The sequence below is a fragment of the Anopheles coluzzii genome, chromosome 3, assembly GCF_943734685.1.
Source record: "Anopheles coluzzii chromosome 3, AcolN3, whole genome shotgun sequence".
NCBI lineage: Eukaryota > Metazoa > Arthropoda > Insecta > Diptera > Culicidae > Anopheles > Anopheles coluzzii.
In genome coordinates this window covers 5879397-5895497 of record NC_064671.1, presented here as the reverse complement: position 1 = coordinate 5895497, position 16101 = coordinate 5879397, and the positions used below count along the sequence as shown (strand labels likewise).

Genomic DNA, 16101 nt, shown 5'->3' with positions numbered 1-16101 from the left:
AGAAAATCAACAAAAAAAAAATACGATCATAAAGATAAAGCAATGCTATATTTGGTGAATGATTTCGGAACAATTGTGTTTGGGTTTACTGTGCTGTGTGATTTCCTGCTAGACTTTGCAGCCTGCCGTAGGGGTGTTAGACGCAGAGATTACGCAGTTTTAGTATCTGAACCCGGATCTTTCAAGCCCCGTTCGGGGGTACCGTGGTTATGAATGAAGTTGGATTATTGATGGATGAACAATGCAGCTTATGCTATCAGGATAGTAGAGGTATTTATGATTAGCTTGAGCAGCAGAGGAAGCGTTTTTTTTATTTGGCTCAAGTTTATTATCAATTTTAGTACCTTTCAGATGAAATGAGACCGGCTAATATGGTCATAATCTAATTTTACAATCACTTTATAAGATTCTCACGATGAGCAAGGTTAGGTAGTTGATAGATACAGTACTTAGATACACCATTGAGAGTACCATTCCGGAACTCAAAGAGGTCTGATTCAAGTGTTTTATGCACACTATCCTCTGCGCTTCAACATAGAATTACCCGTATACAACAACCGCCATACGTAGGACAGAATCTTCTACTCTTGGTACTCAAATCAGCCAAGTATGAGTGGCATAAGCAGGGCTAGATCAACAACTGTTGTTACGAATATGGGTAGAATCATATCCCATCTTGTACACCAAAATGTTCTCAAAAGCAGCAACAAAGTGTAAACGGATAGGATATTGGAGATAGCCATACGAACCAGACGAAATCCAGATGTGTGAACCGGTTCGATCTGGTCGAAAAAACGAATGGAATGTGGTAAAGAGCTTATCAATTAGACGGATTGGTACCTGTTACAGTTGAGATTGAGTAACAATGGCTTATCACAAAGAATCACGTCCCACAAAGAACGCTACAGATGTTTCATACCATTGGCTCGAGATCTCTTGCCATTGAGTACAGATAACAGCCCACCATTGGCCGAATGTTGCCGGGCTAAGGAAAACTGATCCACATTCCAGACTTTGGGTCGCGCGCAAAATAAACAAAACTGTCTCAGTGGATGCTAGCAACATGTTTTCTACTCAAACGCAGAGACAGTTCATCTGATGCGTCACGCGCATTGCTTTTATGCTGCGTAATGCCGTGCGTATACATCAGATTGGAATTCCCAATCTTAGCCGCGTGTCGCGCGCCCTGGAATGCCGAACGTTCGATCAACTGTCGGACACTGCCCGTCCATGGTGTGTGGGTAAAGCAGGTATTTGCATACCCACTGGCCCAGCACCATGACTGGGCCAAAAAGCCACCACACTGAGGAGTGACTTTGCTGTGGTCTAGCCTATAAGATAAGATAGGGGAAAAGTATATCAAATGCCATACGCTGATTGGTCGAGTGGCTCTCCAGAGTCATCTATCTATTGTTGGCGTTCTGTAGAGGCTGTATATAAAGGCTGCGCTGGGAGTGCATTTGATGGGTCATTTGAAAACGTGTTCGAAGTAATTGTGTGAGACAACACTACTGGTCATGAAGTTTGTTTTGAAGTGTTTGGCGATCTTTTTGGCAGCTATCCTGTGCTCGATAGGTATGTGTGGAGTAGTTTAATGTTTGCCTAAACTGGTTGACAGTCATTTGCTTTACTCCATTTTACAGCTGAAGGAAACAAGATCCGATGCTATTCGTGTGATGATTGTAACAAACAAGAGCCGGAGATCGTCCAGTGCAGCGCCAATAATGGGCTGGATCTGAATGCGCTGAGCTACAACCCAACCTACCCGATACTGACACCGTCTACGCCGTACTGGAACGCAAACCCCTGGGATCCGCTGTTAACGCCACCACCGCTCGTAGGTAACAACAATGGAGGCGCTTGGTGTCCTGGATATCCGGGATATCCAATCCTTACACCGCCACCGTTGGGCGGCGGTGGCATCAATCAGCAGTATCCCTGGGACCCACTGCTAACGCCACCACCGCTCGTTGGGGACAATAATGGAGGTGCCTGGTACCCGGGATACCCCTGGTACCCGGGCTACCCGGGATATCCAATCCTTACCCCGCCACCGTTGGGCGGCGGCGGCGGCATTCAGCAGTACCCGTGGGATCCACTGCTAACGCCACCACCGCTCGTAGGAAATAATAATGGAGGCGCCTGGTACCCGGGCAATCCAATCCTAACGCCACCGACCACCTACTATCCGTACGGAAAGGAGCACCAACAGACGGGGGACAAGGGGCAGAAGCGCTTCGTTTGCGCGACGATCCGAAGCAAAGGTACAGTTCATGACAGCGACGATCGAGAGGGTGATTTCATGACATTTTATTTCGTTTTTTTAGGAAAGGATCTACAAACGGACATCGTACACCGGCGTGGATGTGCCGAGATCGAGGGATACGCTGTCGGTGTGTGCGACCAGGGACAGATACCGGTGACGGAGGGTGGCATTACGAGCTGCCGCGTGTGTGGACATTCGCTGTGCAACGAGTGAGGCTGTGTAGTGATCGATTTTAAAAGCGTGCTGTGATTTGTGTGGGTGATGCAGGTAGAAGAATGAATGGGCTAAAAATACTGATTAATTCATATGAATAAATGCAATAATTTAGAAATTTGTTTTACAAAACTTAGGCGAGTAACGGTACAGATGTGAACTAGAAATGCGGCCAAAATGTGCTGCTACGTCTGAGTAAAGGTCTGTCCTGTATAAGGGTCATTCAAAGTTTCTTTCAAAAATAATGATTTTAAATATTGTTAAACTAGATCAAAAGTAAGCTGAAAACAATGCTTGGTATTAGAACACTCAACCACCTCTACTAAATATCTCGAGCTGAATAGAGTATAATTGTTTCCCGCCTTCGGCTACTGTTGAAGTCTTCCGGGCATTTGCAGGCAAGCCCAAAGCTTTAAACTAAATTGCCTACATTCAGGCGTGTTGTGCTGCGCGTGGAAACTGTTATACGTCGGTAGAACAACAGATTGAAGCAGATGATTCATAGCGTGCATCGAGTATTAGTGTCAAAAAACATTGAAGCAACTATGATTTTTTTTACCAAAATCATACAATTTCAAGTACATTATTGAAGTGCAGATAAATTTAACAAAACATTTTATTACTTTCGTCAAAAAGTATTACTTTTCGTCGTAGAAATCAAAAACGAAAGTGCAAAACAAAGACAAAGTTGTATTTTAAACTAGCATTTAGGCTGCCAAATTATCGAGCGCTGTTGTACAGTGCACTTGATCCAACCGTACAATCCTAACGCGTGATGCGTAATCACCTTGCAGCTAATTACCAAATAACTATCGGAAGCCATCAATTTCCACCCATCGTCACGCTGCACGCCCTGTAATCGGTATGATTAATCAAATCGGTGCTCAAAATCGGGTCCCGTGCACACCCCATCCTCCTCGTAATGCGCATATCACGATTCTTCCATCTATCATCACCACCCCCCGAGGCGCGTTGACAGCTGTGAACCGCGTAAACCGCTCCCGGCAAGAGGTAGCTCCAAATTGCGCACAACATAATTACTAGCACTTTAGGGAACGCGCTGCGGATGTGTCACGTACACGTGTGCGGGACATGAGTGCGTTGCGGACAGGAGCAAACACACCCAGCAGGGAGCAGAGCTATACCCTGATTGGAGCATCGCTGGATGAGCAAGAGTGGCGGATAGAAGGGCTTAGGGCGCCTAATGTGCGCACTTCGCACTTCCATTTGTGTTTGGGTGGAAAATTATCGCAACCAAGCTCGGTTGTTTTCTCACACGGGTAGCTTATAAAGCGGATGGATATCTTATCAGGGCCAGATTAGCTGCAAAGGGGTGGTTTTTATCCACCTTTTCGTATGATTGGTTTTTTGATAAACGTAAATCTTTAGGCTTATTACAATGAGTCTTTAGGTAGGGGGCTTGGGGGACGACACGTACATTAATGCACACTGCTGATGCTCGTCGTTATGATTAAACTGTCTGTTTATTTCACCGTCTGACTGCCCTTTGTATTTAACCTAGTCACATAACCTAATGCCCAGCGATGTACCATCCTTCTGTACGGTACGGTTGCCATTTGTGCCTCAAGATCAGCTGACTCCATCCATCCGTGAGTAGTAAACCCCCGAGTAGTTGCTGTCTGTCGAGCAGCTTTTGCTGAGGGGTTTGCGGTGGGAGTTGGGAGCCGAAGGCTGCTACTTCTGTGGGGCGTTACTGCTTCAGCACGACCGACAGCAGCACAGCGAGCAGAAGCGCGAACAGCGATACACGCAGCCCGGTCGCACTGTTACATCCTTCCCAGTCGCAGAGCGTACAGCCGGTAGGATTGGTGCCACCGTTCACGGACAGGCAGGTGTCGGCCTGGTTGCCCAGGTAGGCGGCGCATCCCCGGCGGACGGTGTTGGCTGGTTGGAAGAGAAAGAGATGGAGAAAAGAAGGCGTTTACTCTCAATCTGCTGCACTCTGCGAGCAAGTCACACTCACAGTGCTCAATCCGGAAGCAACGGTATCCGGTCGCTGCTGTCTGACGCTTTCGGCGACCGACCACTGGCGGTGGCGTGATCACCGGCGTGCTCGGTGTCGGTGGCGCTTCCGTGGTCGTTGCTAGCGTCGTCGTCGTCTGCTGTCCGCTACCATCGCCTGTCGGAAGGGGCGGTGGCGTAAGGATCGTTGTATCACCCCCCGGGGGCATCTGTGTGGTGGTCGTCGATTCTGACGCCGGACAGGCCTGAAGCTGGGCCGAGGTGCCCTCGAACGGGTCGGGACAGTTTTCACACACGTAGCACCGCAGCTGCCCTCGCACTGGGGATGGAAGAAAGCACACGCACACGGTGTATTAATCATACTGCCCAAAAGCGACACGTACGTTCACATAAGGTCACTGCATCGTCCTCCTGTGGTGCATACCTTCATTCACTGTGAACGCCACCAGCAGCAGCCACGTCGTTGCCAGGTTTAGTTTCATATTGAAGCGGCTATTTACGTTCCACCCTGTGGTTGCACACTCTATCACAGCTGCGTAATGACACGTGGAATGGCCACAGCAACCCAAAATACGCACCAAATCACACACGCGGCACACAGAGCACAGCAGGTCACAGCGCGATAATAGTTCCACCCGCACACTATGTTCGATCAAGCGCGCAAGAATTCCAGCAGACAACTGAACCCGTGCACCTGCCCGCGGTTGCGTTTTTATACGAGAACCGGTGGGCAATCAGCAGTCCCTTGCCCATTCCTGCGCCGCAGCCCTCCGCGTATCGTGGTGTTGAGGAGGTAGAACGTTTCGGTTTTCTTATCGGCCACTTATCGGTTGAAGTGGGTGAAAGGTATCCAAAACTCTCCAAACCGGGTGTGAGGCACGGTGGCTGGAGGTTGTGGTGCTCAATTATCGGGGTTTGGGTATGCATTGCAGAGAACGGGAGCGGGGGACCATTTTGGGGACCAACGCACGATGACAGATGTGTGCAATCTTCATTCGCTTTAACGTCATATCGATTGATGATCGTTCGATAAGCGGGATGGAAGTTTAATTCGGTTCCTTTCGGCTGCATTGGGTGGGCCAGTTAAGCAATGCGGGAAATGTTTAGCATGGTGTGTCATCTTCCTGCCAACATTAGCCGCAAACAAACGGTGCTGACGCACGGTGAAGATGGTTTATTTTTAACTACAAAAAAACGGGAATAATGACTGTCCAATAGTTTCTTGTTTTTGTTCAATTCCAATCGAAACTTTGCTTATTAACTTCACCTTCACAACAGCCTACTGCTGCGTACCTTAAAAAATGACACCAGGCTGGTAGTCGGTGTCGCCAATAACGGTGTCGCATGCATCAAACATGACGTCGTCTAATCAACACGCACATTAATGGAAAACAACGAGCCCAAGGTTGAAGGTCCGCTTTTACCCCCATTGGTATCAACTATTCCCGCCACTACAGTGTACGGTGTGATAACTAGCACTCAATTAGTTTTCGAACTGCGGAGGCCCATTGTTGCTGTTGTTGTCGTTGTTGCTTCGTGTTGCCGATTATAGCCCACGCAAATGTCAACGCATCGCTGGCACAACACACCATATAGTAGGCGTTGGGTTTTGTGGTGGTGTTCAGTGCGTCGAAGACTGGGAACACACATTGGAGAAAGTTCTAACCAGTTAATGAGGAAGATCAACAACAGCAGCGGGGTATTTTGTTCCAAATCGAGACAACGGCACAAGCTTTTATTAAGCATTTATGTGACAAGGTTGAACGGGCAGGCTCCCAGTTATTTAATGCGTCAATGCGTGTAGAGTAACCTTGAGTGGGAAAATGTATCGAAAAGGGAAACAAAACACAAAGAATGGGTTTTTTTGTTGTTGGTAGGATCATTTATTTTCTTCTTCAATCTTATGGTATTCGGTGTGTTTATTGAAATTTCCTTACATTTTTTTTCATATCTTCAGTGCATTTTCTTGTCTTGTGATGTTCGTGTGTTTTTGAAGTTTGTTTGATTCTCTACTCTATTTGAATGTTTTGTTTTTATGTTTCTTCTAAATTTGCATATTCATCCATGTTGGTTGCTGCTAGTATGTTTGAGTTGTTATTAAAAAAATCTACCAATTCGATTACATTTACTCGTTATTATGTCGTTTGTTTGTGTGTTTCATATTCAATTTTAAACAAGCCGAAACTAATTTCGAAGCAAATCGTTTCATCTGGCTTTTGAACGGAAAGATGATTAAAAAACAAGTTTATGTACACAGTAACGAACGGGATCGTGGGTCAGATGCGTGAAATGTTTCTGTACGCATATTAGTACGTTAATTAGTGTTAATATTGGGGGTAAAACAAAAAAACAAAACATTTATTTCCTTCCAAAAACACTGACCCGTCATTACAGATGCGTTTTATTGCTTTTCTGTGAACAATTTTATAAACGTAGAGCAAACAAAACCTCATTATAGTTAAATTTTGAAACATAACATTTTACTAACCATTTATTTTATTATTTAAAACATAAATCACAAACTCCACTTCTTATCATTCTGGTGATGCTACATGCTGCTGCTTGAGACTGAGACTCATTGGTGTGCCTTCTTGGCTGGTGTTGAAGCGCCTTGGCGCCATTTACGACAACTACCACCATCTACTACACTACCATGATCATGATCGTGCCTACGGGTGCCTAACGTTTGGGGAGTAGTAAACACCTACACAACACACGGGTCCGCGCTAAATGCTTTGTGCTTTCGTGTTTTGGGTACGTTATTACTCATAGAACCTAGTTCTAGCTTCGCGGTCGGTTCTTGCTAGAATTTTACGTCTAATATTTATTGTGCCAAACAACAAACGGAAAAAATGCAGCGCAAATTGTTCTGCAATCGTTTTAGTTTTTGTCTCGTTCGCGCATTCACGAACTTTACCTCTTACTATTACGGTGATAGTATGTGTGTTTAGTATTTTAAGAATTTCTAATAACATGACATTGTTTGTTTGTTTGTGCTGAAAGCAACATTTTTTTTAAAGCATTTGCCAAAGAGTAGTTGCTAGCATATGGTCTCTAGCGACGGTCTCAAATGTGTCTGTGTTGTTTAGCTTATACTCGAAAATGTGTGACAATCTTAACTTATGCTTCCCAACAAGTTGTGCTGTTGTTCGTTTTGGTTGTTTTTGTGTTAGGTTGATCGAATGAAGGCATATGCGTGAATTTCACCTTATGGGGGCTCTATTCCAATAGTTTACTACGTTGTTCTTTATTTTAGTTTATCTCCCCTTTTCTTCTTGCCCATCTAATTATCAATAATGTGTGAATTCTATTTCTCTATTTCCGTTTATCGCAATTTAAAGATCTTAAACTTAGACCACCCTTATCAGCGCACAGCAAACCTTTTGCTTCCCTTGCCGAGTGTCCCCGGCACTCACACACCTTCGTTATCTATTCGCATCAGGTTTATCAGCAGGCTGCCATATAGTTTGCTGTACGGGCAGTAGCCAGAGTTATGCTGTTCATAACTTTATCTACTCAATCACTAGCGTGTCTCCCAAAAAAGAGCAAAAAAAAAAAAATCGATCATACTACATCGTGCACCTAACTCTGCACTGTTGTGACTCATTTTTTTTATCATAATAAGCGATTACGCCCGACCACTTGCCCGCGCAACCGTTCAAGTTGGTGTGTGACTCACTGGCATCGGCTAAGGCATGGATGATAACTGTTGTTAATTTAGAGCCGATTAAGCGAGCGGGGAAAGGGTGGAGAGCCTATTTTTAGGGTGACAGATTGTGGTTTTGCAACATTTTTCTCCTTTACTCTTATCATGGTGGTGGTGGTTGTGATTTTTTGCCTTACAAATAGCGTCATAATATGGCGCAGGGGCGATTTAGTGCATTCAAAAGTTCCATGCAGATTCCACGCGTGCATTAATGCCAGTTTGAGTTCGATCCGAAGTAAATCGATACCATATATGTACAGGTTGGTGTAGTGTGGGTTGGGTGCACTCCAGCTCCAGCAGGGCCAGAGCGGTAAACGATGGAAGGAGAACACACTCCAAGAGATGGTGAGGATGAGCAGGTTTTACAGGAACTGCCGGCGGGAGGTGAATCCAATCAGCGCGAGTAGGCTGCTGCCCCCGATGAGCAGCCAAACCGTGGGACCCATCACCAGCCGGGTTGCACCGTTGCACGCGTCGTCCTTGCAGATCGAGCAGGATTCAATCTTGACGCCCCGCTGCAGCTTCGCCTTGCCGTACGCAATCTGGCATGGGTCGGTTTTGCCACCGTCCAGCTGGCAGCCCCGGTACGTCATCGTATCGCCATTTTCTGTCCATGGTATTAGGTAAAAAAGGGGGAAAAGTTAGGTTAGCAATTGAAGTTGGAGGACATTACTGTCCCTGATTGGAACTTACCGTTGGAGGCGACAATTTTCTGGCACACCATCGGGACAGTAATTTCCGTACCGCCAAAGTACTCGATGCGCGTCAGATCGGCCAGCCAGTTACCGGTGGTGGCGGCCATCTTGCTCGGCGTGCACGTCTGTGCAGTGGAGAATGGCAAAGGTGGTAAACAAAAGGTACGATTAATGCTATTCCAGAACTGTCAAGTTTGTGCACAAAAGTCATCTAGTAGCCATGGATCATTTTGCTTGACTCTTTCCAACATTTTCGGCTCCGTCGGTTCAGTTAAGTGACACTCAATGGTTAATGCATTGCAAATATTTCCCCTAAAGTAAACTAAAATCCATATTGAAGGTGTTTTCAAGTGAACTAACGGCAGCATTGAGCCGCCCCAACACACTCGCTCAGGTGCGTGACGTTCAACATTCAATCGTTCAATTCCGCTTTCAAGGACAGTCCATATTTAACTTTCTGTTGTGTTATTAAAGAATACGGTCTGCGAACTCCAAAGCAAAGCTACAAATCTATCAATCCAACTCCAGTAGGATAACAAATAACTGGACCGCCACCGAGTGGCAATCGTACGTCAGTCTTGCAGATGGACAGGGTAACTACCATTGCCTTGCGTTTGTCGGTTTCTTAGCCGCACAGAGTTCCATCCACAGTTGAGAGTACCATCCCCTTCCCGTACACCGGCGACGGCTTAATTGCTGATGAATATTGGAGCACGCTTGAACCCCTTAATCCCCACGACCCTCCCCCCCAGGACGTGCAAATGTCTTACCTCGGCGACGATGGCAGAGTTGCGCTTCAAATCCATACACTCTTCGTTGCTGGTGGAGTCACAGTTGTAGCATTTGATGCAAAGGCCTGTCGTCGTCCATCATCGTGTCGGTAGCGGGAAGCATGTAACGAGAGCAAGGGAGTCGATTTCGTTAGCACCGGCATTTTGCAAGAATGGTTTAATGTGTTTCGGGTAAGGCTATGCTGGAGTTGCCCTTACTGCCATTTAATGTGCAAGATTAAAATGTGTTTTCAATCAATCACGTTGGAATCATCATTTTGAGATGTAATTTAAATATAAGTTCAAACAAATCGAATAGAAAGGTATGTGGAAGAGAAGGATACGATGGGCGTGTTGGTTGTATTTAACTCGTCATGATGATCATGGCATGCTGAAGTTCTGGAGGATAGCAGCCCAAGAATGACACACAAATTTATGTCATTTTTGCTATTTTGTGTGCAAAAAGGTTGACAGTCCCTTATACAAACATCATTGGAAAATTGTCCTTTTTTAAAGATACATTCATCCACGACAGGACATCACCGGAACAGTAGGGCAGTCTGCTTTTAGGTTGGTTTTATGAAGCAGAAGAAAAGGGAGTGTCGCCCTGGGAAAGCAAGCAGCCAGCACAAAGCACTTTACTATTAAGTTGCAACACTAAACACACCCAGGCAGGCCCATTAAGTTGTCCTTTTCATACAAAAGAACCCTGGGGCTGGATAGGGAGGGACTAAAATTATGTTCCATTAGCGATCACGCCGCAGCGAAGCGTGCCAGTTTTGCAACAAACACAGTAATGGAGTAATAGTTCCCACTATGAAGTGCATGTAGCATATTTAAGCGTAGCATTTAAAGCGCAATGTCGTAAAAGAAACCAACACACACACCATCCCCAGAGTGTGTGGCAGTTAAAAAAAACGAGGAAAAAAACACGCACACATTACATTAACCGTACGCTACCGTGGCATGTAATGCAACGGAACGACGACGACGCCGAGTCGATGGAGACGCATGGTTCCGGTACTGCATGTCGGACGGCGTCGTAGTCGTGTGTGTGTTTGAGCAAAGAGCGTAACACAATTTTCCCATGCCACGGGTTGGATGGGCACATAAATACAAATTAGTTTTTCCCTTTGTCCGGCACCACCATTCACCCAAAGACTGCCCCCTTCCCCCCGGCTAAGACAACGACCACGGCGTCCGATGGGTGCAGGTGCAGCGGCATACCTTCAACGGGCGGAACACGATAGCACAACCGTTTAAGCACAGTGCAAAGCACATAAAACACAGTGTACCGCAGACAACAAACCGTGTGTTGGGAAGAAAATGGGACCGTGTGAAAGTTTCTTACTTCGAATTCGGCTCCAAGAGCAAACACGCACACACGTTCAGAAGGAGTTTCGGCACGTGTTACTTTGCCCAGGCAGGATCTTGAGATCGTGCCGCACCGTCCACTGTGCCGTCGGTTTGCTTTTGGGCAGGGCAAGGCAGTACCGATCGGAAGATTACCTAATCGTTCATTTTGAGCGGTTCATTAGGTTTCGCTCTGTTTGGTGATGAAAGGACTCGGCTCAAATTCCTTCCTTTTTTTCCTTCTTGTTCCTAGTCCTTTGGGCCTGTTAGATCGCAGTAAGACGACAGGTTGGTGTGTTTGCGGTGGGAATTGGTTTTTCGTTATCTTCATCTCCTTTTGTTGAAGCCGCTTTGGTCTTCCCACGGTAGCTCTATCTGCTGCCACCCTGCAAATGCAACATTTGCACTCGCACCTCATCGTCGCACTTAACCTAATCCAACCCAATCAAACGAAGGCACGTACACTCGGAGATGTCCGTAGTATAGACGTGAAGACCGGATAAGACTTGGGGCTGCACAAAAACTCGCGCAAGAAGAATGGACGGCAGCCCCGTATTACGGTTGGTTGGCATTTTCAAAGGCAAGAGCACGGAATTCCTTATGGATGCTCGATGTGTGTGAGTATGTGTGGAGCAAAACTTCAAACATTCGCAACGTGAGATGAGATTGCATTGGGATGGGTGTGTGTGTGTGTGTGTGAATGTGCCCTGGGAGGTTGTTTGATGCATTCGTGGAATGATTGCAATTTACAGCGGTAGAAAATGGGGAAAATGCAATTTACGGTAGAACGGGCTTCTGTTGATGGAATGATGTTTGCGTCGAGTGTAATCATCATACGCAAATGAAGTGCAGATGTTGATAATTAATTTGAGTTGGGATGGTTTTTAAATTATCCTTTTAAGATTTTTTTTTGTAGAAAATTTACACTACGAAGAATGCATTTGAATTAAAAATAAATGTTAAAAATTGGAATTCGAAATGAATTACCATTAAATGCTTACTTTTCACTGCAGCTAAAATAAAGATGATATAATTAATATTGCGGGCGTTTGCAGATCGTACTTTAAAGCATAATAATGTCATTGAATAGCCAAACATGTTATGGGTTTCAAGCACTCTAGAGCATAGAAGAAAGTGACGTATATCAACTTAAAACCACAAAAATCTTTCCTCAACAAACCATAACACATACTCTCTATTCCCAAACCATCGCTAGTGCTGTAATGAAGTTCGGGTAATTGCTCAAAACCAACCAAAACCACTCAACCTCGGTTACGCGTACCATCCACTACGTTCCATCGCCATCGTACGTGACCACATCAAAGGGGCCGCATTAAGCCCACGCACGATGCAAAAAACGGCGGCACACAACGAACGATTGCACAACACGCTTTCCCATCGAATAATCCGTGCGTGAACCTGAGCAAGCTGAGACGACGACTCCGCCAAACCGCAAAACCCACCAACCGAACCGAGCCGAAGGTCATTTTTCATCCCATTTTTCAGCGTTCCAAACGGCAACAGCGGAATCCCGGCAATCTTACGCTATCTCTGACTCTTCGGTGGCTTTATGCAACCATTATTTAGCATTAACGGAACGGGCCCTGCCCCGAGGATTGGGTCTATTGCACGCCTATGCGATGAAAAGTGAGTCACTGTAGCTCATTTTTCATTCCATTATTGTTGCGATGCGTTTCAAAATTATGGGACAGACGACAGGCAATGTGCAGACAGGTGACAGGTGGGGTAAAATATACAATAACGAAAGGAGGACCTGTAACTCACAGATGAATTGCGACAGGTGTCACTCGATCTTTCTTAGTTTATGAAAGTAAGCTCACACACACACACACAGTCTGACACTCAGCGGGAACGATCAACGTCACTGAGGAGGGGATGGGCCCATTTCCAGATCGCATCGCTGTCGACCAAACAAGCTGTTGTTTGTTGTTGTTGGTAAGAAGAAAGAAAGGAGAAAACTATGCCTCTTGGTGTGTAGGAGCTCCTTTGGGCCAAAAATATCTTAACCTCTTTGCCTTGCGCTAATAGTCTGGCGTGATGGACGCCGTCTGCGCTCTGAGGTAAGGAGGAGGGGCACTGTGTCACACAGGTTGCAGCTAATTTAGAAAAACGGGCATGACTCATTTGTGCCAGCAGCGCGACACAATTTGTGGGGAATGCAATGCACCTTTTCAATGTCTGAGCGGACTGTGCGGACTGTGTCCTGTGGCCGGCCCACTCGTACGCGGGCGAGACATTATGGGGAGATGCGCTTAATGTGTTTTGGATAGTAGCCATTCCAGTATAATAAAGATATTAGTTTGGAAAACTGTCCACCAATATGCCTTGTTCTCGACAATGGAAACGTTCTACAGTCAGACATCCTCTATTCTTCTCAGCAAACGTCGTTCACTCACATCCGAGTTTCCACTTACCAGTCTGCATCGATGCGGCGATCACACACATTTGCATAAAAATCGAATAGAATTTGCTCATTTTGTCGCGGCCCTTGTGTTGGTTGTTTTAGATTGTGCTGCAAATATCGTCGGCACCGGTTATTTCCGGCTCACGTTGACCCGCTGGGAGACACGCTGGCGTCGGCGTCGTTGTTCAATTGTAGTTCGTTGTTTTGCTGCCAGAAGTTTTGCTTATATCGATGAAACTCCTTCAATGTATGAAGATCTTTGGTAGAGGATGGTATTGTAATCCGTGATTTGTTTCGTATTTAGGTTCACTTGAGCACCACACACCAGAATACACCAGAGAAGGAAGAAGAAAAGGCAAAATGATTGAAACAAATAATAATTAGAAATGGGAAGCACTTTGCTGGAAACAAGGAAATTGGGTAAATTTGAATTTCACAGTTTCATTAGTGTATCACATTTATTTTGTTTTTTTTTTTTTTTTTTGTTGCGTAAAGTCCATTGGGTTTTGCACTAAACTCCGTTTTAATTTCACTATTGTTTGTAGTTTTATATAAACCGTTTCCAAACTGTCAAGAAATCAATCAATCAAACCTATCCATTTCCACACAACAAACAGTTACACCGTGCAATTGCTTTCCACATTTAACACACTAAACACCAACCGGAACGATTCTTCCGATACGATCGTGTTCTTCCATTTACCTTTGGCCTTAGTTCGTGGATAGAAAAGATAAGAATCAGTTTAAACCTCTCTTTCCGAAACCACACACAAAAGACGTCCGTTAGCTGTTTTCAGACCACAGTAAAACACTAGAACACAGACAGCTGTAGAGGGTTTGGCTGTTTGTAGAATGGTGAAGAGAGGAGAAGAGAAGAAGAGAACTCCACTAATCCCGTCCCGCGCGCGTGTGTGTGTTTTCCGTTCCACTGATCCGACACTACCGACTGACCGTTACAGACTGGAAAGCCAGTCCAATGCCAGTCCTCACAGCAGCAGCGGGAAAGCATCCTAAAATCACGAAAAACGAAGTGGAATTTCCACGACCACGGCGCCCGAACGTTGAGATCGTGTCCGAAAGTGGCCGAAGAACGGTACGGGCGCCCCGGTGTTTGTGAGAATTACCACGAAGGTTGTTGTCGTGTTCTCTGCCTCTCACTGTGGAGAAACCGAACCTTTTATGCACACTGTCTTGTTTTGTTGTCAAGACAGTTTGTCAAGACGATCTGTGTTAAGTTACGATGTTTCTGATCGACTGATAGTTAAGTTATATAAACTGTATTTTTGTTGACATATTTCTTTTAATAATTGAGAGTTATTTGTAATATTTGTCGGGAATTCGTTTGTTCCGAAGATTGAAGGATCATGACGTTCAAACAGGACCTTAAAATGAAAGTAAAAATTTAACCTAAAGCATTGTTTTTATCACATCGAAAATATGACATATATTCGTAGCTACCAGCAGGGCAGTATTTTTCCCATTTCAATAATCCCGTATCGCATCGTCTTTGTGGCGAAATTGTCTCATAATCCGATTGCATCGAAAGCAAACGATCTCTTTTCGAACGTTTTGACAGTAATGGGGAAGATAAAAGGAAGCGGATAAATAAATAGTTTTCCCCCCTCCCCCCCTATGAGGGGAGCATTCCAGCCTTTTGTGTGGTTGCATTTTCCCGTTAGAATCACCACTCCCTTCCCTTGGTATCGTGTGCCGCATAAACCAAGCAATCCACTTGTAAACACGACCGATCGCTCTTGGCTCTATTTTCCCATTTTTCCCATCCATTTTCCAACGGAGCATGTCTCGGTTTCTCCTGGGGGGAGGGGGCCTTGTTGCTGCTGTCGTTTGTGTGCAAAATTTATAGCAAATGGATTGCTTTTTAATTTGAAACCATGCGAGAAGGAGCTATGCTGGAAGCGCTCCAGCTTGGGCCGAAGTTAATCCCAAGCTACAAGACCATCGCCTCCTTGGAGCGAGCGGACTCCGGATTGTTTGGCTCCTTCCGGGTTACGTAATGTGTGTATCGTTAGCGTGGCGGCATTACTCGCGAAAACAGCATGTTCTGCACCGTGCACCGGTGGAAGAGGAGGGTGCTGGGCAGAGGGTGCCGAAAGTTTTTAGTTTTTGGAAAATTCTCAGCCCTGCCCTGCGCTGAAATCCGGTACCCGGGTACCCAAGCGTTGATGACGCTGACGACGCCGACGGGGACGATGGGACTGATTTACGAGGCCCTGTAGTGGTGGTGATGGTGGCAATGGAGGGCTTGCTTCTCCGATGCTTCCCGTGCTTGGTCGGAGTCGTTTTCCGGGGGCACATTTGTTCGCTCGTGTGCGATGTTTATCAAAGGGGGCCCCCCGGTTTGTTGCTAGCGCGATGTGTGGTAAAGTGGCCTCTTTTGCGCTCAACAGACAATCAACAGCTTAAGCAGGTGGAACTGTAGTGGTTGAAGTGCATTTGTGTGGTTGTGTGACGTGTGTAGACATCGCTTTTGAACATTCTTATCTCCTGAGAGCTGTTAGTGGACAGCGAGAATACGTAGACCGATTATGTCTTTTTAACTACTTTGGTTTATATGATTTCCATTGATGGTCCCATGTGTTTTTTCTCGAGAAAAAGTTTAATGTAACACCTGCTTGTGTCAGTTCGCCTCACTATTGGTATTTATAATGGATTTTAGATTGAAGAAAATT

At 45.6% G+C, this 16101-nt stretch overlaps 3 protein-coding genes across 4 annotated transcripts; 1 reads left to right on the top strand and 2 right to left on the bottom strand.

Moving 5' to 3' along the window:
* Window positions 1-69: 69 nt before the first annotated feature.
* On the top strand, window positions 70-2635 carry LOC120957170 (uncharacterized). Its single transcript, XM_040379227.2, has 3 exons — window positions 70-1575; window positions 1644-2264; window positions 2328-2635. The coding sequence occupies exons 1-3, from the start codon at window positions 1518-1520 to the stop codon at window positions 2477-2479; spliced, it is 831 nt and encodes a 276-aa protein (XP_040235161.2). The 5' UTR covers window positions 70-1517; the 3' UTR covers window positions 2480-2635.
* Window positions 2636-3938: 1303 nt separating this feature from the next.
* LOC120958908 (uncharacterized) lies at window positions 3939-5165 on the bottom strand. The gene is made up of 3 exons (XM_040381974.2): window positions 4887-5165; window positions 4464-4781; window positions 3939-4384 (listed from the first exon to the last, which is right to left on the bottom strand). The coding sequence occupies exons 1-3, from the start codon at window positions 4942-4944 to the stop codon at window positions 4191-4193; spliced, it is 570 nt and encodes a 189-aa protein (XP_040237908.2). The 5' UTR covers window positions 4945-5165; the 3' UTR covers window positions 3939-4190.
* A 1377-nt stretch (window positions 5166-6542) lies between these two features.
* LOC120958440 (uncharacterized) lies at window positions 6543-14389 on the bottom strand. Of its 2 annotated transcripts, none has more exons than XM_040381264.2 (5): window positions 14115-14389; window positions 13422-13720; window positions 9634-9719; window positions 8862-8988; window positions 6543-8775 (listed from the first exon to the last, which is right to left on the bottom strand). In XM_040381264.2, the coding sequence occupies exons 2-5, from the start codon at window positions 13480-13482 to the stop codon at window positions 8531-8533; spliced, it is 519 nt and encodes a 172-aa protein (XP_040237198.2). In that variant the 5' UTR covers window positions 13483-13720; window positions 14115-14389; the 3' UTR covers window positions 6543-8530. The 2 variants fall into 2 exon arrangements, with proteins under 2 accessions (XP_040237198.2, XP_040237199.2); XM_040381265.2 differs by having other exon boundaries at window positions 13422-13668.
* Window positions 14390-16101: the final 1712 nt, after the last annotated feature.